Raw genomic sequence first — 25,000 nt, forward strand, 5'->3', positions numbered from 1 at the left:
CCTGAGACGAACGAGGACTTGATTTCCTTGCAATGAAATGGATTTGTGGCCATCACACAAGATTTGTGCTCACATTTCTAGAGAAAGGCCAACCCTCTGGTGATACTGGATCTCCCCTATACAATCTAGAGGCCTACTAGGGTCAAGTGAGCAATAAACCCCTGCCATGCCACTTTGTTTGTGCAGGCTCTTCATGTTGTATAATTCACAGTAGTGTCCATTTTCACTCATACTTAGCAGCCATCTCATCTTCTCCTGTTATGGCTTCTACCGACGCATAACTCAGAACTTAAAGAGAAAAACTAAAATTTGAACAACTTGAAAACTTGAAACAACTCTGTGACCAGTGACTACTTGACAAATAGACAAAAAGTGAGACTTCTACTGCACAAAGTACTGATCTGATCAGCAAGGCTCTCAATGGGTAATGGCACATTTCTGTGTGTGTGTGTGTGTGTGTGTGTGTGTGTGTGTGTGTGTGTGTGTGTGTGTGTGTGTGTGTGTGTGTGTGTGTGCCCATGCTGGTGAGAGATCATGAGAGTCCACACAGGGTTGTGATGTCAGCGGATCACCCATGTGTAGCAGACACTCTCCACTAGAAGTGAACGCATTGCAGAGTGCAGAGTTGTGTCCAGCTGTTGGATCCGTAACACACTGTAATATGATTGCATGAGCAGTAGGCCTGGCTTACAGTAGGCCGCTGGCCTTTCAAACAAATAATTGCAGGTTTTAAAGCTAAGACTATAATGATCTGTCTGGTCAACCACACAAAACAATTGTAATGACCACTGGCCAGCACACACTTGTCAAACACATACTCTTTAGCCACATTAAAACACACACTCTCTTATTATACACAGACTGTCAAGCCACTTCTTAAAACACACACACACACACACACACACACACCATACATTATGTATTCACCTTTAAGACAGTAGGTCTACTCTAAATACAATCTCCACACTCCATAAAATACTACCTCTGAAGCCAGTATTCACAGCCACACTCAATCTCAACAATCACCCTCTGTCCAACAGACCTACCATGCCTTGCTTGCTGCATGCTTGTACACACACACACACACACACACACACACACACACACTTTAAGATACTAGGCTATACTACATCATCTCAACTGAATTTCAGCCTGCTGAAAACACTTCCACCAAGCCCGGCCCATTAACATTTGAGGGTTTTTCGCACATTGTTCATTGCTCATCAATAGTTATCAGTAGAATAATATTACCCAATAATGTAAAACTGTCAGGACCGGTGTTTATGCAGCGGTAGGGTAACGGCAGGACATCGGCATAAACATCTCTATCATCGCACAGCCTCAGACAGGTCACGCTGTAACCCAGTCTGACTCACAGCTGCTGATAGTTACGGCACTGACAGCGAGGCCAGAGATGCCTGGACCGAAGTGTGGGAGCCACGATAGTCCAGAGTAGCCTCCATTCACTGGAAATAAGGGTTCCACAAAATGTAAAAGGCTGCGAACACAACCGAAACTTTCTTTTGCTGAAAGGGTTGGTTGAGAATAAATAGCTGACTGTATGGTCCTCAACCAACTATTCCAGGCTATTCTCTCAAACTGGCAGGCCACCTATCGATACAATCAATCCTTCCACCAATCTCACTGTGATGGCCTAAGAACCCTAAAAAGGGGCCAGCAAGAACTGTTCATTTGAAAAGTTTAAGCTGAATCTTGAGAACTCAAATGGTACAAAGAAAACTACGCATTGCATTCGACAATGGTTTGTATAGGACTATAGACTTTTGTGTAGCCTAGCTGAGCAAAGATTAATGTGATTACTGTAATCAAAATTCTATTTCCTAATCAGATCATTACTCGTCCCATATTAATGCAACTTCAGGTTACACGAGATGCTGCCTCAGATGTGAAAATGTGAAAATGTGAAAAAACTCCCAATTTGTATCAAAACAGAAGTTGACATTTTTCTTTTCAAAGTTACCTCGAGATGAAAGCTCATCGCAGCATCAGCGTGGCAAATTGACAAAGCCACCCTGCCTAATCGCGCCCCGTGATTAAAAAAAAATAGAGGTGGGCAGGCTGCTTAAATGTTCAGATAACCGCTGCCTAGAACACCGAACAACACTCATTGTTAAAGATAACACAAAGTGGATAAATAATTGCATTTCACTCGTTTTGATACTGTGTTCAGAGAAACGCGATAACCACTGGTTTGATTGTAAGTGGAGTTGGTACAAAAAGCCTATTCATGATTGCTATGGAGTATTGCTCCATACCCGCTAAGACATATTAATTCGCAATAAAAAAATCAGTAGGCGATCTATTTAAGTAAAACACATCAGATCGTTTTAGACTATTGCCTCCAGACAGCAGTTACACTCCGCTGATCCTGAACTCGGAGTGTCTCAAACTCCGCGCAAGTCACACGTAGGTTGCATTTAACGTGTTACTCACCTTTCCCAAAGTCAACAGAAGTCGTCAAATTCCGTTACAATGTCTTGTTTTCCCTTTATTCTATACCTAAAACTCCTCAACAATTTACGCAAGGCTGTTTGTCTTGAGTCTGACGTTTTCTCAGGTCAACCTTTCCTCCAAGTCTTGCCTCTTTCACTCTTCGATGCCTTGCTTTGGGAGAGAACAGCTCCGACCATCGCCATCATAAGGTAATGCACTCTGCTTCAGGTAGGCTACACTGCGACATCTCCCCGTCTCTTTACACCTGGGTTGGAAATTAGAATGTCCAAGTAAATCCTGACTGGTGACTGTTTAGTGTAGAGAATGGAAATAGTCTGGAGAAATGCAAGGGGGAAACAAATATAGCGCATATGTGTCTCCATCTACACATTAGGCCATCAATATTTCACTGCGTCTGAATAGATCATCATATCTGTCTGCACCTGGTTTTGTTATCATAGCCTACACAAACTAAACTAAATTCTAGCTAACACAATTACAGTAACGTTGCATTTGTTTGCAAAGTTGGAAAATTAAGAGGAATCAGTCAGCCATGAGTAGGTATGTCCCAGATCAATACTCTTTATTAGAGGTTTTTCCACTAGGAAAACATACTGACAATGGCTGTGAAAAACTGATAGACATGGCAACTTTTAGACATCCACAAAGTGACTGACAACAAACATAATACAATCAAACCCATGTTTTTTTACAATTAGCATACCTTTTAGAAGCATATCTCCCAAATTCATCTCAATATTTCCATTTTAAATAGGTAAAAAGGCAAAATGTACGTTAACAGCAAATCTTCTTTAGCAACATATTGTTAATGTTAACTGTTACAATGTTAACTGCTTAAAGAGAAAAATGCTCCAAAGATTTACTTGGAGGCACTAAGGCACAATGTTGGCATCAATTTAACACAATTACATTTAACTTTAACTCAACATTGCAGGGTACAAGAAAGACGTACTTTGCAATGACGTAAAACAATATCATTTAAACATATAAAAACAAATATTTTATAAAAAAAAAAACATCACTGCCCCTAAACTACATGGACCATCAGTGCAGTGAAATTGTGCAAAGCTCTAAGAACCCCTAAATCTTCCCTTCCACTAAAATAAATAGAGCAGGTTAAATAAAACTGAGGTGTACCTCAGCAACAGAAGAGGAGAGAGACATGTGGGAGTTGAATGGTCACACTTTATAGGGAAAAGAAGTGTGTGACCTTCGACCCTAAACAGGTTCCACTGCTTGTTTCCCTGATAGACTTTACGTAGATCAAACTGTTAATTGACTCTTTGCTGAGTTTCGTAAGTGGACAACATCACCATAGAGCTATAAGCTACCCAACAGACTATCAGAGAGTCCATTAGAAATCTATCTATTTTTACTTAGAATACATAGTCTTGTAACTGCACACAGACCATTAAACTAAGGCTGTGGTTAATGAGTTTCTTCCTATTTAATTCGTCTACAATTAGCTTAGAGACCAGCTTAATGAACACATTGAAATACTTTACCTAGCACAACAGTGCATGAAGGCAGCTGTGTTGGCCCTTGATAACTATGGTTTGATAAATTCTTAAGCCCGGGCTACACAGGGTCTGCAACTGGAACAGATCCATTTGCGTAGCGTAGTTTTAGAAGACTGGTCTAATTTTTTTGGAGCACACATGCCGCGATCTACTTGTTGATTCTACTTTGGAATCCTCAGATTTTGAATTCAGTGATAGAAGAGAATCGTTCTGTCTAGAGTTAAATCATGGCACCTGAGTGTCGTGGTCACTTTGTGCCCATTCAGCACAATGTCCATGAAGGAAATACATGAAATTAGAAGCATCAGTTCCCCCACACCAAACACCTCAACATCTTAGCGATACCTATCAACATGTACACTTAAACAGTCTTTCACAAATGAAGAATATCAACAGATTGTGGAATAGGCCATCTGTTTTATGTTTGTTTGTTTGATTATTTGTTTGTTTGTTTTCTGTGTGCATCCCCGGCTTCTTCTCCTGCGGGCACACGCTGGGTTTAGATTTTGACAGTGTGGGCATGTTTCTTGCACAAGGGCTTGTCCTTCTTGGAGAAGAACGCCTGGCCCTCCAGGCTTGTCTGGCAGACCTGTGAAACCAACCAGACACACAAACATGACATGAGTGTGTGTGTGTTTGTGTGTGTGTGTGTGTGTGTGTGTGGGGGGGAATGTTGAATAAAAAATGAGAAAAGCTGTTTGTGCCAAAGCTCGAGCCAAGCTCAAGCGTTTCTCCTTTTTTATAAGAGATATGAACCACTCAACCAAAACATAACACTGTCTCATGACACCTGTGTTATGAATGCATCTTTCATATTGTGATACACAGACAAACAAAAGTATCTCAGGTACTACTGTCAAATTTCTTAATTCCTGATGCCAATTCCATCGAGGCTTCAGAAATATACATAAATCATACGTTGCACTTTCTCTCTCTCTCTCTCTCTCTCTCTCTCTCTCTCTCTCTCTCTCTCTCTCTCTCTCTCTCTTTTTCTCTCTCTTTCTCTCTCTCTCTCTCTCACACACACACACAGACACACACACACACACTCCTTGTCTCTCCTGTTCCCAGTGCTGACGTACCGCGCACACAAAGCAGGTGTCGTGCCAAGTGAAGCCCAGAGCCTCCAGGAACTTGTCTCCTGCCTCGATGGGGAAGTCACAGCCATGGCAGCTCGTCCCAAAGAGCTCATAGTAATCTGCAGCACACAGAATACAGGATGAGTAGGCAGAGCAATATGCCCCCTCGGGCCCACACACACACACACACACACACACACACACACACACACACACACACACACACACACACACACACACACACACACACAGATGCACACACAGACAAACACAGTCACAGGCACACACAGACGCACACACACAGAGACACATGTACACACAGAGACACATGTACACACACACAGACAGACAGACAGAGACACACACACACACACAGGTGCACACACAGACACACACACAGTCACAAGCACACACAGACGCACACACACACACACAGATCACACACACACACACACACACACACACACACACACACACACACACACACACACACACACACACACACACACACACACATAGAAACACACACAGACACACACACAGTCACAGTCACACACAGACGCAGACGTGCACACACACACACACACACACCCCTCTGCAGGGACACAGAATGCAGGATCAGGCATGCGGGACTTCAATGAAGTATGAATGAGGCAGGTAGTTCTGTGTGAAGCGAGGGGATGATCTGTGAGTGAAGCTCTGGGAGCGCGTGGGGGTTTGGCTGTAAGAAGTGTACTGGAGCTTTGCAGCACTTTGGCATGAGTGGTCTAATGCTGGTCTACAGACTGGACACATTTGCATGTATTCATTGTCACATAAGTAGTATGCTTATGTAGTGTATTCTAAGTCTAAAGCACCAAATGGGAGCACCTTTTTTGTAATGAGCTGTCCATCAAACCTACACACACACTGTGAAGATGCTGAATGCAATCTTCACTGTTCTGGGACCTTATTCTGTGTGTTAGGCTGTGTTCTTTAAAAGGGCCAAGTTAAAAGGTTTGGTGTGTGGGGGACATTCTGAATTGTGAAAAGTTGTTGTCCATTTTAAAACAGTTTGTTAAATTTAATAAAAAGAGTTTTATACCTCTCCTTATACCCCTCACCTTTCTCGCAGTAAGGCTGTCCGTCCTCCAGGTGAAAGGTGTTGTTGCGGATGGGCTGCTGGCAGGACGTGCACAGGAAGCAAGACACGTGCCATGTCTGCTTCAGCGCGTTGATCACTTCCTGCCACAACACACACACACACACACACACATACACACACACACACCAACATCACCACTGCACCACTGCACCACTCTGCTTGCAGTGCAACATGTCCTGTTTGTCTCTGCCCTGGTTTCATGAGTCTTGTCACATGTCTATTCCTAGCTACATCAAATACATTGCACACACCACACAAGAAAAGCAACGATGGCCTCACATGAGACTACATTTGGGTGACCTTCTTTCCTGTGTGGTTTTACATCAATCAGATAACGTTACACACTTCTTTATGTTCTGCAAGAGCTGTGAGAAGTTGTTGACCAAGTTGTCTTTACACAGTTAGAGGGGAGAACTATGGCCCCATTCACACCTGGTAGATAGGATCTGATCTTGGCCACTGAACACCTTTAAGCAGTTGTGTACACACACCTGGCATTAAATTCAGATCTCATAGGTGAGTCAGTCTCTCAGATCTTACTTCCCTGCTCAAGAGCAACAGTGCATATTTTTCAATTGCAACGACCAGATGTGTTTGGTAAGCTCAGGTAAGTATTTTGAATCAGGTATAGCCAGGCTATTTGAACGTGTTGCACTTCACCTTGTTTTGTTATGCTTTCAGTTTATTGAAGGGCTACGTCCCTAAGCCATGAATATGTGAGTGTTCTAATACGATATTCTCCCTCGCCAAAATGCAACCTATATTTTGAGCGATATTTAAACCCTTCCGACAAGCTAGCTTGTAACGGTTGGTAACACACAAAATGTCCTTGCAGATTATTCTTGGATGGAAGATCCTACCGATTGCAAATGAATGTTTTTCTTATCGTTCCTTGTTGGTTGAGAGTTAAGAGGCTGTGAGGTAATTGATTTAATTACTGTAAATGTATGTGAGGTAAAGGTGGTTTAATCAATAGCCTACACACCACAGGGCTATATCGTGTCTGATTTTTTCATTATGGATATTATTCATTTTATATTAAGAAAGCAAGCTTTTTTAGTGTGTGACTTTAGCCTAATATGAAGCATTGGTGCATGTTATACAGAGGATATCAATTTAGCAGGCAACCTCAAATGTGGCCCAGGATGCATGTCCATTTATATTATATCCACTATTCTCCACTAATTATTATTATTATATATTATATATGTTATTTTCACTATCCAGCCAAATGCAATCTGAACCATCTACCAATGTGGGTTGTGTAACCGGAACTCTGATCAGATCTGAGTGCGTACACATCTGCCATTAGAGATGTGAAATGGACCAGATCCGATCCTAATACCAAGTGTGAATGGGGACTAGCACACACTACCACAGGGAGAACTATCACACACTATCACAGGGAGAACTATCACACACTAAAGGCCGTTCACACCAGGATTGAGAACTATAAAGAGAACTATAACGATATCGAAAAAAGCATACAACGATAAGGAAAGTCTCTCCCGTTTTGATGAATGTGATGGCTAAAATTTCATGGGTTCTGATTGGCTGTCAGCTTTTTATCGTTCTCAAAATCACTCTGTAAGTGATCTTCAAGAATATCCTTCTTTATGTTGTTATCGTTAGTTTATGTGGACATCGTCATTCATATTAGCTAGAACGATAATTTTTGCAGTTATCATTATAGTTATCATTTTGTTCTTGTTAACGGCCCTTTACACAGGGAGAACTATCATTTCTGACCCTGTATACCAATACTGTGACAGTTTCTGTGTTTTTAAAAGCAAGACAGTCTTGGCTTGGCTTCAGGGTTACTCTATGCTTTCATGAATTTGAGATTACTCATGTTGTTTCATGTCTTCTTCGGTTCTGTGTTTGTATTAAAACATTTTTGCCTTCCCCGAGACAGCTTGCGGGAAAACGCTCAGAGCTCGGGATGACTTCCATGTGCTGACCCCGGCATGGTTTGACGTTCTGAACGGGATCTTCCAGACAGCTTTGAACCAGATCCCCCTTTTGATCCCCCTGAGAGGCACCAGGACTTTGTCCCAGGCTGCATACCCCAGCGTATCCCAGCTCCTATATGCAGTCATTAGTGGACCCTTCCCTGCATGAATCAGTGGCTTCTCTCAATCTCTCTCTCTCTGTCTCTCTCTCTCTCTCTCTCTAACACACACACACACACCTGACCTTTACTGCATCTTAAGACGTCTGACAGCAGTTCTGTGAAGTGGAGCTAACACCAGAGAAGAGGGCCGGTGCTATCCAAGACACTTCAGAGAGCACAGTGAGATCATGAACCACTCTGATCCAGATTAGAGGAGAGACAGAGAGAGAGAGAGAGAGAGTAAGAGAGAGAGAGAAAGAAAGATATTAAGAGGGAGTGAGAAAATGGGAGAAACAGAGAGAAAGAGAGAAACAAAGAGGCAGAGACGAATAGAGAGAGAGAGAGAGAGAAAGACAGAGAGAGAAAACTAAAAACAAGAGATTAAGAGGGCCCAAGAATGAGAAGAAGGAGTGTATGAAAAAAAGAAAGTGAGGATGAAAGGAATCATGAGCAGAGGAGGAAGACTGGCGTCCAGGCATTCCTGCGTTTCCCGTGTGATCCTAACATGCCCTCAGAACGCCCTCACTCACACTGATCCTTGACCTCTGGCCTACAGTGCTTATCTACAGATCGCCCCGGCATGCTGCGCTGCTATGAGTACAGCAGAAAATACAGACACGCAATAGGCCTTTAAATACGCTGAGATTACAACAATAGGCCTTTAAAATACGCTGTGATTACAACAATAGGCCTTTAAAATACGCTGAAATTACAGCAACAGGCCTTTAAATGCGCTGAGATTACAGCAACAGGCCTTTAAATGCGCTGAGATTACAACAATAACAAAAGATCTTGAGATGATGAAACAGCCGAAACAACACTGTGCATATTCTGTGTTCACACACTTGTGTGTGTGTGTGTGTGTGTGTATGAGAGAGAGAGACAGACAGACAGACTCCTAGTGGTGGGATTTATCTGGTGTAAGCCTGTAGTGTTGTGAGTGCTGCTCCAGAGGCCAGGGGTACTCACCCCGAGCACTTTCCCCTGGCAGCGAGCGCAGGTGGGGGCCAGGAACTCCTCGTAGCAGTGCTCGCAGTACACATTGCCCCGCTCCTCCACGAAGCCCACCTCCACCAGCGAGGCGCGGCAGTGGGCGCAGTTGAACTCCTCGGGGTGCCACGCCTTCCCCATTGCGACCAGGAACGGACCCCTGGGCAGGGAAGTGGACAGCAACACAGAAACGTTGAGTGACACACTGATACACACAACAACAACAACAACAACAACAACTTATTTACTTATTTCTTATTTTAACAACTTATTTTATTTAGGGATTTATCAAGACACCCAAAGAGCTTTACAGTGAAGGGGGAACCTCACTAACCATCACTGATGTGTAGCACCCAACCATAACATATTTCATGGAACATACAGTACTAGACAGTACTAGTGTGCAACACTCCACAGTACTCAACAGTATTACAGTATATCCAGTTGCAATGACTGCCAATGTGTAAGAGCTGCCCAATACCCCTAGTCTGGCTGACATGAGTAAGAGCTGCCCAATACCCCTAGTCTGGCTGACATGAGTAAGAGCTGCCCAATACCCCTACCCTAGTCTGGCTGACACCATCAGTGGCACCACCAGTTGAGATTAGGAATGGGTCTGGAGGCCTTTCATTCATTTCTGATTTCCAAGCAGTAAAATGAAACTTAAATTGTGACATTAAACTCTAGCCAAATATTTTTGGAGATTTTCTTGTAAGCTAAGGTTATAAATGCAGTTGTTTATTCCATTCCAAAGAAAATACAGGCCCATATCGTGTAACCTATCTTCAGAAGTTGGAGTGCAACTATGAACCTAGGAGATACAGACTTCCCCACCAGGGTCACATCTGGATTCTGGAACCAACCATATGACACAGACATGAAAAGTATTTTAAAGAAAATCTGAGGCAAAAAGACTTGCTCTGATGAAGGCTGTGATGCAGAAACGCGTGGGCATGTTTTAACCGAATGGCCAAGCGAAATTAAAGCCTTTTTAATTATCCAACCTTTGTGAGTGCCTCAGATTTTCTTTAAAACAGTTTCCAACGTTTTGGATCCCTGAACAGAAGAGCACCAGAGGGACACCCAGTCTCCCACCCCAGCAGCACTCCTCTCAAATGGTGTGTGGCTGAATGTGACAGACATGTTCAGTGTCAGTGCAGTGGGCTTGTGCAGGGCTGTAGAGGTGACATGCTGTATGCTTATCGTGTGATCCATTTGTCTATCGTGTTCGTCTTTATCAGGAGCAAATTGACCAAAAAAAAAAAAAAAAAACGGAAGTTAAGCAAAATTACGCGACGGTACGCCCCCTCCTAAGCTAGACTGATGAAATGTGTTCTGGGGAGAGGAGAGGTACAAATGGCCTGATTAGCTGAGGGGGGAAACAAAAAGCACTCAGACAGGGGGATCGTCTGCGGGCCACGTCCAGCTAGGATGACAACGAGATGGAGAGGCCATCTCAGGGAGTCAGCCAGGGGGCCGCGGCCATTGTGTGGGGCTGGTGTCGGTTACACACCCCAGCCCAGAGGGTGACTCTGAGGGATGGAGAGAGAGAGAGAGAGAGAGAGAGAGAGAGAGAGAAACAGAGAAGTTGACAGAGATGAAAAGAAAGGGAAAGAGAGAGAAATGATAGCGATACAGAAAAAAAAGGGAGCAAGGGAGAGCAAAATAGAGAAGGAAAAGCAGGAGAGAAATAAAATGTGAAAGAAAGAAAGAGAGAGAGAGAGACAACAGTCTGTGGCTCTGAGGGCTGCAGAAGGGCTGAGGGGCAAGAGCAGATGAAAGTGAACTTTAATTACAGAGGGCCGGCCCTGTGGCCGGTGGCTGAAGTGTCCGTCAGGCTGGACTAATGACGGAGGGCCGGCCTTTTTTTACCTTATTTGATGTACTTCCTGGTACCTAATCATGATGACTCACAGAAATGAATAATAAAAAAAATTCTAAAAAAAAAAAAAAAAATTACAGAGGGCCGGCCCCCTGTGGCCGGTGGCTGAAGCGTCCGTCAGGCTGGACTAATGAGCCAGAAGCGACTGGGCAACAGTGACCATGCAGCTCTACTGGAATCAGCTCATCATAGCACAGTGGAGGTGGAAGGCTCCACAGCAGACAACCAGAGGAAGTCAAACGTGTGAACAAAGAATAGATAACTAGAAATACAGTGTATTTCTCCAAACACTGTTCTAGCAGACAAGGAGGACACCTACAGTAACACACTTTCAGGCATATTGGCCATTCCTTCAATTCAATTTCATTTTATAATGTAGAGTGCATGTGTTTACACTGGAGTATGTTTGACTAACACAGGGGTGGGCAAACTTTTTGGCTCAAGGGCCACATTGGGTTTTGAAAATTGGCCGGCGGGCAGTTCAAGTTAGATCTGCTGCAAATGAGATAACTAAGAGTAGGCCTATCATCTCTATTTAACATGATGTTTTGACATTGACATTGTAAATGTTCTCTGAGGAGAGTGAAAAGCATTTTGCAGTAAAGCTAACCAACATCGTCTCGCAGGGAAAAAAAACAGCCTGATAACCAAATGAAATGCTCGGCGGGCCGGATCCGGCCCACGGACCGCAGTTTGCCCACCCCTGGTCTATCATGATAGCAGTGTGTTATATATGTGATCAAGTGTATAATATACAAATATATATACACCCCTATTTAAAAAAAACTTTTTTGTTCAGTAAAAGTCAATGTGCTGAACTGGGTCTGTTGTGCAACCAAAACATGAACAGCTCATACATTTCCGATGGACCGTCACCTACGTTATAACAGCTATTGTTTTAGTGTATCTGTTTGCACCTAGTAAATGAGCACTTTCAGACACTGACGCATTTATGTGTCAAAGTTGAATAAAGAGTTGCTCTGTTGGGCATAAACTCAGATATTCAGTGTCCAAGTGAACACGAAAGGAGCAGAATATAAGAGAAGATTCTGTTACACTGATGCTCCTTCGGAAATATATGTGCTGGTTACAGAGCCTTTTGTAGCATATAGACCCTTTCAACAATAAAAACAAAAACAATGCTTGAACATTCTATTTGGGTCCCAATCTACTTCCTCTGCATTAAGATAACATATGGAATGTTAAAAAGGAAGTCTTGTGGGGCCAACTATGATGCTGATAATGGAACTCTCTTGAAAGGGTCCATACTGTAGTCCATTATGGCCCTTTCTGTAAAACCCCGGTGTCTGGGGTAAAGCCATGGACTTTTTCTATTTGCATGATTGAGACCGGACCAAGGCTGCGGGCCATACGCTGAACCGAGGACTTTTGGAATGGAATACGACGTAACAATAAAACTGGAGAAACTTAAAAACAGACTGGCAGCATTTGTTAAGGGTTGCCTTGCAACTTAAGTGACTTTGCTTATTTTTGTAAAGAAAAACAATCTATAGTATATAAAAACATTGCAAAAGAATTAAAGATACAGCTTCTTACAATGGTATGAATTTAAATATCCTTGTAATAAATTTGACGTATGCTCGCGGTGTCGTTAATAAGCACTGTTTAGACGTTTCTAGCATTGTTAGCTAATGTCCCTGATGTCACAGCTCCATATGGAAACAGCACACTGAGGCCATGCACCGGACTTTACTGTGAGACCGGGGAAAAGCCTTGGGCCAGCCCCAGTCCTTAACCCATTTGTGCTGGATGCTGCATGACGCAACATTGACCCTCCCGCTGGATGCTGCGTAGTGCAGCATGCTTTTTATTTCATGTTTCTAGGTGCTACAGAGGCTTAGATATTAAATTTTGGTAGACGTTGACAATTTTTAGTATGTTTTCAGAAAACCCTCAGGAAATAAGGTTATTTAGTCTAGAATGCCATAGGATTCTATAGGCGTTTTTAGCAGGCATTTTAGGAGTAAATGGGTTAATGGAGGGTCATTAGAGTCCTATTCTGCATCGGACCCTGCGTGTGGTGTGCCAGGTACAGTTACAGTGTGTGTTCCATGCTTTACCAACGGGTGGGTACATGAGCGGGGGATTGCTGTGATGACACAGTCTGTTATGGGCAACTTACTGTTGTGATTGACACAGCTTGTGTTGTACTGTTTATGTCTATATGTGTTTAGATAGATAGATAGATAGATACTTTCTTTTTTTATCTGTCATATGTAGCTTGCCATTCTTGATTTTACTACTGTGCTGTTTTTATTTATTTTGTATTGTACTCTGAAATCATTTCTACATTTGTACGCTAAATTTCTTATCATATCGCACCTGATGATCTCCTAATAGGCGACACACATATATATTTGTACGATAAATTTCGTATCGTATCACACCTGAGTACCACGTTGTAGGCGGCACACATATACTGTATATTTGTATGATATATTTTGTATCGTATCGCACCTGATGACCACGTTGCAGGCGGCACACATGGGTGTGCGGGTTCCAGCTGCCACATGCTCGGCGCGCTGCACCAGGGAGTCCTGGTCCATGGGGTGGGGCTGGGGGGCGGGGCGAGCCGGAGCAGGCTTGGGAACGCTGCCGCCACCGCCACTCACACGACCGAACGACGGCTGGACGCCTGCTTTGGGCAGACCTGAGAGTAGGAGAGATAGTAGGAGAATTAGAAAGTTTAGTGCCAGACACACACACACACACACACACACACACACACCCATACACACCCATACACACACATGCTCGCTTGCACCCACACACACATACACACAAAACAAACAAACATAGAGACACACACTAGCACAGGCCGTTCCTCAGAGGAATGCATCTTCCTTTATGAGGAGTAAAAGTACACAAGTAGAACTCAACTCAAGATTCACACACGTTGTAAATGCATTACCAAATCCCATGGACCAGCAGACAGCAGAATAGGACTACCTTTCCCCAAGAGCTTGATTTCACCTATACCAGTGTGTGTGTGTGTGTGTGTGTGTGTGTGTGCGCATGTGTGTGCATGTGTGTGTGTGTGTTTGTGTCTGTTTGTGTGTGTGTGTGTGTGTGTGTGTGTGTGTGTGTGTGTGTGTGTGTGTGTGTGTGTGTGTTTGTGTGTGTGTGTGTATGTGTGTGTGTGTGTGTGTGTGTGTGTGTGTGTGTGTGTGTGTGTGTTTAAGAGTTAGAGAAACAGAACTTTGTGCTGGATATGCCCTGAGAAACCCTCCAGCTTCTTTCTGTCAGTCTGTCCCATCTGTCCATCTGTGAATGGAACATCCACACCACCCGCCACACACACACACACACACACACACACACACACACACACACACACACACACACACACACACACACACACACACCACAAAAACAAAGGGATTGCTTTTCTCTTCCGAAGCCCACACTCTCCTAGCGCAGGAGGAGGCACCTGGAATAATAACCCCTGGCTCCGGAACGCCAGGATAGGAATGCTGGGACAATTCTGTCCTTCTTTTACCCCTCCGGTACAGAGACAGGGGGGGGTCAAAGGTCAAGTCCCTGAAGAGGGGAAATAGAGAGGTTTTTTTTGAGAGAGGGGAGTGTGTGTGTGCATGTGTGTGTGTGTGTGTGTGTGTGGGGGGGGGGGGGCAGAATCAAAGATGGGACTTTCAGGGGGGTCAGGGATCGAGGGTGTCCCCTCAGCTTCCTCATGGGTGTGTGGGTGTGTGTGTGTGTGTGTGGGGGGGGGGGGGGTGCAGAGGACAAGAACAAATGGGAATGTGGGACTGAAAGAAGAAGAGAGAGAAAGATAGAGGAGAGAAAGAGAGAAAGAAGAAGAGCTTGGAACAAGGAGAGAGAGAGGAGACAGAAGAGGAGGAAGAGGAGGAGATAGTCTAGAACAAGGCAGAGAAAAAGAAGTCAACGAGACGACATCTCTAAGGACAGAAATGTCCTGAGCACAGCGGGGAGAGTGAACCAGATGGAGAGCGAGAAAGGAGGAAAGGAATGAATGGCACAGTGTGGTGCAGCAAAAGTCTTATCTCCATCTGATTAACATCTGGGGGATGTCTCTTCTGACACCGCCAGAGGCCAGGGAAGCTCAGCTGGAATAAAGATGTGTGTGTGTGTGTGTGTGTGTTTGCCTGTTTGTGTCTGTCTGTCTGTCTGTCTGTTTAGATGCTGACTGAAGTGATTTTTTCCATTGAAGGGCCCACACATTTCTCCTTCTTGTGAGAGGCATTGCACCAGCCCATTCAGCAGCTTCTTCAGATCCGACTCTTAAGTCTTTGCCGCCAGATAGCCATGTCTGTGCTGAATCCAGCACTCTCCCTTCCAACACCTGCATCAACACTCCTTAGCAACACTCTCCTCTCATCCGCATCCACAGGACTGCTCCCTTCGGTAGGGAAGTTCACTAATCCAACTCATTAAACTTCTATCCAAAAACTTCCAGCTGGGCCGTCATGGAGGGACTCAAGAGTCGTTTGATTAACTGCCCGTTATTGTAAGACGGAGCAGATTAGAAGATGGAGATGAATTATGATTCATCTCTACTTTCATCTACAGTCTGGCAAACAGACACAACAGCTGGATCCTTTGAGTATGCTTATATGCATGTAAGTACACAGGCTTTATCTCTTGTCTACCTCTCTGAGTTAACACAACTTGCCTACTTAGGCACTCATCCTCTTGGCTCATCTGCTTTTCCCTAAGTGTTATTGAGAAGTTTTTGAGTCATATTCAAATACCTCAACACATGGTACCTCAATCAACACATACTTCATAGCTGCATCATTACAATTAATTAGATCAGGATCAAGAATTTGAATTTCCCCTTGGGGATCAATAAAGTATCTATCTATCTATCTATCTATCTGTCTATCTATCTATCTATTAGTTACAGTAAGTACACAGCTATCCATACTACTAACTAACTACAGAAATCCAGACCCCATGTCATGCTAAAGATGTTATAGCATTACGTAACTACACAGCTATCCATACTACTAACTAACTTCAGAAATCCAGACCCGCCGTCAAGCTAAATATGTTACAGAGTTAACTATCCATACTACTACACTGCAAAAAATGAATTCTAACCAAGTGTTATTGATCTTATATTAAGATTAAAAAATCTATTTGGTATTGTTTTTAGTATGAAAAAGACTTACCTAGCCCTCTCAAAGATCATTTTGACTTAATTTAAGAAGACTTTAACTTATTTTAAGGAGTCTTATCAAGACAAATTTGCTCAAGCACTGGCAGACAAATTTGCTTGTTTTAGGACAAATTTGCTTAACGACTGGCAGACAAATTTGTTTGTTTTCAAGATGAGATGTCTTAAAATAAGTCAAATTTCTTTTAAATTAAGTCAAATGATTTCACAAAAAAGCGCTAGGTAAGTCTCTTTATACTGAAAACAATACCAACTAGTTTTTTTTATCTTGATATAAGATTAATAACACTTGGTTAGATTTTGTTAGATAAGCAGTTTTTGCAGTGTAACTAGGCACCCAAAAGTATTTGTCCTTTTAAATGTGTTACAGATAAAGAGGCAGCATATATTTTTCTAAGGCAATGCTGCCAATACAATTTAAGTCAGGAATCTTAAGAAGTGATGTGCCTGATGACTGCTAATGCAACATGGTGAGAGTCTATGTTCTGGTAGCCCAACAACCCAGTACCCATATTTAAGGGAAAAAATAAAAAAACGTTTTGTTTTTCAGGAAGCTACTTAAGTCCAAATGTGAGGTTTGCTGCTGCGGGGATCATTTGCATGACATGGGTCCCACATGTCCAGTACAGGGTGAGCTAGCTCAGCTCAGCTTTCTGAGGTCTGTCTGGGTGTGTGAAAAGGGACAGTAATTTTCCTCCATTATGGGTGACCATCCCCGGCCACAGAGTCTGGAAGCACTCCACTGAATATCCACTGACAGACTCTAATTAGGCAGATTCTCCCCACAAATCTTCTCATGCCAACCCCAGGAAGCCTGTCTCCACATCCGTGACCTCTGACCTACGGGATCTACAGGGCTTCTGCATGTATGGTTGTTACATGGCTTGGGGGCACATTTTGCTTTAGAATCGCAAAGCATTGCACACCAACAATTGATTACTCAAAAATTACTGTTATAATTGAGAAGCTATATGAAAACTACATCCATGGTTACAAAACTACTATCATGCCTGTTATACACTTCACATGTTTAAATCTCGAAATTCACAATGCGCTATGAAATTATTTCACATGAGATTTCCACACAAAAGTATTTGTCCTTTGAAATGTGTTACCCAAAGGTCACAACTTCAGGGGCAGGAAAGGCTTTCATGCACATCTCAACTGCTGTGCAAACTGCTGTCTTTGGAAAGCATGCAGTGACACCTGTTGGATATTTGCTGAACTGCACCTCAGTCTAATCTGATCCCAAGAGATGCTGGCATTTTATCACTGGTGCCAGAGAAGAGAGAGTGAGAATCTTGCATGTTACAAAGCAATTTCACACTTTGTTTACCCCTACCGACCGAGGAGAATCTGGAATTAAACGTCTAACAGGGTGACCTCACACAGCTCCGTCAAAATAAAACCTTGAATGAGTGACTCCAGACCTCCTAACCTGTCTGACAAGAGAAGATATGGATCTCACTTCATCAGCATGACTTGATCATTTGTCTGTGTATGTAGAGGGCATAAAGGGTCTGCGCGTACTGAACGAGTTCTAGAAGCTTCTAGGCGTTCTGGGTTCTAACCTGCTGTGCTGCTGGACTGCCAGGGCTTGGAGGCAGGTGGGGCCACTCCGTTACCATGGCGAGGGCCTCCAGAGGACACTTTGGATTTCAGGGGAGCACTGGAGTGAATATCTTCGACCACTTCACTGAGGAGAGAAAAAAGAGAAGGGTTAAAGAGACGATGAAAAGAAGAGAAGAGAAGAGAAAAGGAAAGGAAAGAAAAAATGGCTGTACTGTAGAACATCATCCAATTGATTTGGAAGAAGTCCACAAAATAGTGTAGATACTGTACAAATGCATTTTCTTTAGACTCTAATATAGATAATATTAGCAATACTAATATGTGCTAAACTGACAATTATGGTTATGGTTATGGTTATGGATTTGGCAGACACCTTTGTCCAAAGCGACACACAAATACAAAACAACATAATATTTAAAATTGAACAGGGAACAGATTAGAATGTTGGTCAAATAAAAAATTACACAATCTAGAGCTCATTACATTCCTACCATACTGGACACAATCTGTTACCAGATATATTATGAAGGTTGCATGTTTCCATGCCTTTTTGTAGTGTTGAACCTCAGGGTGATGCCAAAACTAAAACTGAGGTAGGGCCATGTTTAGTCACTTCTAACCCCCCAATAACTGATTCCTAATGTCCGACCTGCATGCTGCTCCGACCTGGACTGGTCTTCTCATCCACACGCCCCTCAGCCAGGGGTCGGCCGCTGAATCTTTCAAGAACATCAGAACTTACTGTAGGAACTTTTATATCACAAGTGCACATCCAGTATACAGTCTTTTTCAAACCCATCTTATCTATCTTGTCTCATGTTTACCTTTAGCCTAGATGAAGTCTAAAACTTCATTAGAACGCCTACGTAAGCACTGTTATATTTGAAGACATTGTGCTGGCTTTGTGGTAAAGGATCATTTTTTTTTCTCCATGACTGAAGCTGTGTGGGAGATGTGCCGAGAGTTCACACCATGGATAGGCCTCATCATAAGTGACTCTACTGCTGGTAGCACAATAACTCAGGACTCAACTCAGCAACTGAATAAAAAAACTAATTACAGAGTGCCACAGACAGAGGGATGGGAATTTAATGAGCACATATTATTTTTGCCACAAATGGCAAGATCTACAAGAGAATTGGGCTAAAGAGGATTAATTAACATGGCGCCTCTAATGCTAAACTTGTTAAGAAACTAGAACTCAGTTCATTAAATGCAGAAAAGTTCGTTTAGGAGATTAAAAGTTCATTAAAACAACCACTTTATTTGCTTCCGAATGCACTTTAGTGCGACAACTTAGTCCTGAGGCTACTGTGTGATGTTAGCATTTCCAGCTAACTTCTGTCGCACTTAGCCACCACAGAAGCCCACGGCCTTTCCTCACCAAATCATTAGCCTGCAGTGATGTTGCACTATGAAAGACTTCTGAAAGAATGAACTGATACTGCATGAATGTGCTAAAAGTTGAGTTGGGGTTAGCCTGAATAAAACCTAAAGGCTGCACTTTATCATCAGTCATCCCACAATGAGGAACAGGATAAATCAGGTGTTATAGACCAATCACCCCACACCGCTTAACAGGATAAATCATGTGTTGTAGAGCAATCTCATGGTCAGTAATACCAACCCAACAGACACAGGAGGCATCACGGTCCTAGCCATGTTGGGATTAGCAGATGTTCAGGCAGACACTGAGGCAGAGAAACTGTGTGTGTTGGCACTCACTTTTGAATTCTGAAGGTTCTGGCCGTACATTTTTAATGGAAGCCAGAACAAAACGCTACATAAATCTGTGAACCTGGTTTAACCATTCACTGGATATGACCTGTAACTCCAAGCATAAATATCAATGAATGTGATGTCCAGTTCTCACTTGTCTGTGTTCTCACTCATTGACTGCAATCATGCCTTTACTCTACCAACCAAGTGCAAAGACCTGAATTAGACACAAGGTGGCGCCATCAGTCAGGATCATTATGAGACCTGATCTGAAGAGAAAAAGCCCGTTCCATTCCCACGCTAATTATGACTGACTCAGCGAACCACCTGCACTGCTGTGTACAGAGGCTTTGACTGGAGCTTAAACACATTATGCATTATAGTGTTTAAACACATTATATATTATAGTGTTTAAAGTCTCTCAGACAATGCCCCACAAACTTTTCTTCATGAGACATTGCAGCTCTTGAGTTAGAAAATCAATAGCACATAATAAATAACTTTAAACACTATAATATATAAGTATATATACTTATATATTATAGTGTTTAAAGTCTCAGACAATGCCCCACAAACTTTTCTTCATGAGACATTGCAGCTCTTGAGTTAGAAAATCAATAGCACATAATAAATAGCTTTGTGCTTACTTTATTCAATTGCCTAGTTACAGGGCTGACTGACCTGAACAGGTTTTGGGATTCAAAATCTAAACTTCACTGAGAGACAAAAGGGCGTGGCCACATGTGAAATAACATCATTTTTGCAACGCTTGCAGAAGAAGGAGCCATGCTACGCAGACACCAGGAAGAGAGAGAAGAGGCAAAGCAATAGACCAGAGAAATCAGAGGCACTTTATTGACAAAATCCAGCAGTTTAACAAACTATCAAACTATATGCTAGTGCACCTGAGGGGAAAAAAAGAGAAAGAAGGACATAGCAAATCAGGAATTCTATTTAACTCTCTCAGAGGACAGAGGGGAGAAATTAAAACACATTTCTAATCACAGTGAACAGTGTGAAAGACTCCAGGGGGAAATAAAAGTTTTCTCAGAAGAAGCACACTCACTCGTGGGACAGAGCACTTAAACAGACACAGAGCTCATCACTGGCTCTTGACTGCATTCACACATTTGTCCCTCTGGGCACTAATTTAATATTCATTTCCCAGGCATACTGTAAATCATTAGCCACTTTTTTTTTTTGAATTTAAGAATGACGCACGCAGTGTGCAGCACTCACACTCACACACACACACACACACACACACACACACACACACACACACACACACACACACACACAAACACACACAAATGAACATATGCACAGATGTACGCACGCACACAAGCACACACACACATACACGAATACATGCACATGTGTGTCATTTTTATGTGTGTATGTATGTGTACATAAATACACACACAAAAATGAACATATGCATACACAGTCGGAGACACACACGCATACAAAGTCTCATACCACTGCACACCAACAAACAAACACACACACCCACACGGGTCCTAAATTACTGCACGTTGAGCACTCTGGCTGAGACCCCATGGTGCCAGTCGCGGAGCTTGTTGTACATGGGCCCCACCACCGCCGGGTCCACTTTGGTCACCCTGGCAACCGCGCAGACGGAGCGTGAGAGGAGGACAGCGGCACGAGGAACAAGGAGAGGACAGGACAGGACAGAGGGAAGGGTCAGCAGCGAAGAAATAAAGAAGAAAGTCATTAGACCAGAGGAACCACTTGAACCATATTGAAAGAGAAAAAAAGCAAGGCTGGTCACAAGTGCACACATGCAAAAACACGCTAGCATGCAGAGTCTGACACGCATCCACATGCGTACACCAAACACAACGGATAAACATGAGGTCTGTGACATGTATCCAAAATGTTTTTTGGGGTTAGCCGTCATTACACTCAAACGGGCCATGCAGAAAATGATGGTGCTGGTTTGAATTATGAGGCCAGCGTTTCCAAACACAGGCCCTTTCTCCCAGAGCCAACCGCTTGTCTCGCTAATCTGCCTTTCGGCAGACAATCCCACACATCTCGGGCGGCAAAACTTGGTTGTGTTTTCCTGGAAAAACTCAATCTCCCATAATCCCACATGATTAGCCCACAGAAATTTCACGCCAGCCTATTTGTGCACACAAACTGGCTTTTGAGGGCAAACTCCAGGAAATTAGAGCATCTCCCTCTTCCAGGTGGGCCCAGCCTGGCTGCTGGTCAGGCCTATCATCAGGCCACTCCTGCGGGCCCCTCAGATGTGGCGGCCCGCCCTACCCCATGGAAGTCTCCGAACCACACCGGAAACTGGACTCACGGCCCAGGAAAAACCCCAGCCACTGGGAGCGTGACAGAGACCGTGTTAGCGGAGCCCGCACGGCAACATGCCTAGCAACAGTAACGACAACACTCGGGCACCAGTCACGCTCACATGCGTGTGGAGTGAACAACACGACCACAGCACCAGAGCCTGTGCAGACAGACCACCACCATCCAGCCACTTACTTCTTTGCAGAGCTGTTCTCCGGAGCTTGATCTGAGGAGACAAGAGAGAGAGCAGAAAGAGAGAGAGAGAAGAGAGAGAGAGAGAGAGAGAAAAGAGAGATAAGTGACTAAGTTCCTCCATACATTGGAAATGGCAAGTAGTGAATAAACCGTAAGATTTTTTTTTTTTTACTGATGCTTTCAACTGTGTACAGAAAGTGTGTGCTTTTAAGGTTTTAGCAGTGAGCACTGGTTAATAAACCATTTCATTATTACAGTTTTTTTCAGTCGCTAACAAGCGTTTGTCCAACCAGTTGTCACATTTTCAAAACTCTAAATACAGTTGGCACAGCATCGGTCTTTTGTGGCCATACCATTCACACATTTCATGTCGTTTTTACACGATATGCAGTCAGTGAACACATTTCCACAATGCTTACATTTTCTTCACAGACAAGCTATACCTCCCAACAAAATTATGGATTGTTTTTGCAGTATTTAACGAATGTTAACACACAACATCCCCACAATAGCAAAACAATATTCCAAACTTTAGATACAGTATAAAAAACCTCTGCTTCTGCAATGATATTAGTTCAAAACAATATATCTCAGCTGATAATAAACAAACAATTAAATAATTGACACACAATTGATTTATGTTGGGTAAATTAGGCCCAACCATAGCTGATTCCAGTCTGGCTTAGACTCAGTGGCAGGGGTTATTTTTTTCTATTACATTGACACGTACACAGTAAAAAGAGGACTTTGAGAAGTGATGTTTTTAGAAACAGAAACAGAAAAAGACAAACACTGTAATGTCTGGATGAGGAAGAGTAAGAGCAAGGGGCCCAGGGAGAAGAGCAGGCCCAGTGAGAGATGCAGTGAGAGATGCAGGGCCAGGGAGAGGAGCAGAGCCAGGGAAAAGAGCAGGCCCAAAGAGAGGGCAAGGTAGAGGTGTAAGAATGCGTGGTGGTGGCATTCCAAAGGTTGCAAGTGATGAACCGCGGTGCCACTATCATTGACCATGTAATCAATGCGATGTTGATGAAAACATGTGGCCTAACCCTGAAGATCCTTAAGATCGCAGAGATTAGATGCAGTAATTTTGTGCTTTTTTTAGTCCCCCCCCCCCTTTATCTGGGCTTTTTGCTGTTGTTTTTTTGTTCTGAATGCTCTTGTGTGTTTCATGGATATTTTGTTGTTTACTGAAAGCAATACTGTAAAACTTTTTCTGTTCTATCATACTGTAAACAGTACTTCTACTGTACCTCCTGTAGTACAGTAAACAGTGTAGTGTGTTGACCCAAATGACCTTATCAGATTTTTAATCATTGCTGCTAACATGTAGCTAAGTGGCTAAAAGAGTATGTACATTGGATTTGCAAAGTTTATAAAAATAGATAGCTGAGATGATTAGATGGTTTGAGACTACAGATCACTTAATCACGGTCGTGATCGAATCGTGCTGACCAGTAGAGATCAGGTTACACCAGCAGCGTTTCTGAGAAACGTAACGCAGTCACCACACCACAGCACGCTCCTTCTTCTGTCATGTGGTACTTTCTTTAGCCCAAGTTAAATAAGGTTCATCTGTGTGTGTGTGTGTGTGTGTGTGTGTGTGTGTGTGTGTGTGTGTGTGTGTGTGTGTGGATATCTATCTGAGTAAGCACATATACACGTCCAAGCTATTTGCCGGTGCATACGTATGTGTCTGGATGGGGTAGTGTGTGTGTGTGTGTGTGTGTGTGTGTGTGTGTGTGTGTGTGTAGGTGGGGGGAACATTCTGAGGTTGCTAACCTACCAGGCAGCATCCCCCGTCCAGCCCAGCTGTGCAAACACACTCACGTCCAGCTGCATAAATCTGCAGGCCTCGGGCACGTTGCCTGGGCAGCTGCACGTTGCACCTACACCCTATTATTCTACCTGTAGCAAAGCCTAGAATAACCGCTGGACCATCTGAGCCAACCTCAGCACCAGTGGCCTATCTGCCCACATTTAGCCTTTTAAAACACGGGAGATTTGTCCGGGGGGAAGTGGGGGTGTATATGCCTAGTTGGGATTTACAGACTTCCTGGTTTCCCAGGAGAAATAAAAATAAATAAATAAAATGGTAGGGTGCCTGGGTATGACCCCTTAAAGTAAGGGAGAATCCCAGACAAAAAAAACAGGATTGTTGGCAGGTACGACCAGTGGACTCAGTGAACACTAGCGAATGTCAATCGTTATTCGCATACTCCAACACAAATGAGCCACAGGGCATCCCCCTTGTCGCATATACCCAGTAGAGCTGCCAGGGCTTAGGGGCAGAGTGGCACTCTAAGCTTGGTGCCACACGAGTGTTGACAAGGCAGGCACACAGGGTTGTCGTCTATAGCCTGGCATTGTGCCCGAGTATCATGCCATCCTTTACAAGAACGCCATGTGCCCGACGTGTCTGTGGATGAATCAGTCCCTGCATTAGTCTCTGGCAGCCTGTGTGTGTGTTCCGTCATGAAGCCTGGATGAACCCCTCTACTTGTGGAGCTAGCATACTGCGCACACACACTCGTTTTTTTCTCTCTCTCTCTCTCTCTCTCTCATCATGACTGATGAGTTTAAACTGATGCACAAGCTTTTCACATCATGAGACAAACCGCTTGTCCTCCCAGCGCCAGAACCTGTCTGGCCAAAAGATGACCACGTGTGTCACTGCGCTCTCTGAGGCGATGTGATTCAGGGGGTGAGATGATTTATTTAGGAGAGGCGCTATAATTGTGCAGGGGAGACTAAGGAGCTGAGTGAGGAGAGGGCGGCCCCTCGGACTGTCCGGCTACACCGGGTGC

The 25,000-nt window shown here is 43.5% G+C and overlaps 2 protein-coding genes across 6 annotated transcripts in view; both read right to left on the bottom strand.

The window, feature by feature from the left end:
• The window catches only part of LOC125288587 (bone morphogenetic protein receptor type-1B-like), a 75,240-nt gene extending 72,655 nt beyond the window's left edge, over positions 1–2,585 (bottom strand). For 2 of the 4 annotated variants that reach the window (XM_048235064.1, XM_048235060.1), the window contains exon 1: positions 2,455–2,585. The gene's annotated coding sequence lies outside the window, so the exon portion shown is untranslated. The remainder of the gene's footprint in view (positions 1–2,454) is intronic. The other 2 variants (XM_048235065.1, XM_048235061.1) reach the window with 1 other exon arrangement.
• A 427-nt stretch (positions 2,586–3,012) lies between these two features.
• pdlim5b (PDZ and LIM domain 5b) overlaps positions 3,013–25,000 on the bottom strand; it is an 80,423-nt gene continuing 58,435 nt past the window's right edge. For both annotated transcript variants that reach the window (XM_048234254.1, XM_048234253.1), the window contains 7 exons: positions 22,197–22,227; positions 17,954–18,078; positions 13,682–13,874; positions 9,301–9,481; positions 6,178–6,298; positions 5,078–5,193; positions 3,013–4,584 (listed from right to left, as the gene is read on the bottom strand). In XM_048234254.1, coding sequence (XP_048090211.1) covers positions 4,495–4,584; positions 5,078–5,193; positions 6,178–6,298; positions 9,301–9,481; positions 13,682–13,874; positions 17,954–18,078; positions 22,197–22,227 — 857 coding nt within the window. In that variant the 3' untranslated portion in view covers positions 3,013–4,494. The remainder of the gene's footprint in view (positions 4,585–5,077; positions 5,194–6,177; positions 6,299–9,300; positions 9,482–13,681; positions 13,875–17,953; positions 18,079–22,196; positions 22,228–25,000) is intronic.

Source organism: Alosa alosa, chromosome 23 (genome assembly GCF_017589495.1).
Source record: "Alosa alosa isolate M-15738 ecotype Scorff River chromosome 23, AALO_Geno_1.1, whole genome shotgun sequence".
In the NCBI taxonomy this organism is placed as follows: Eukaryota; Metazoa; Chordata; class Actinopteri; order Clupeiformes; family Clupeidae; genus Alosa; species Alosa alosa.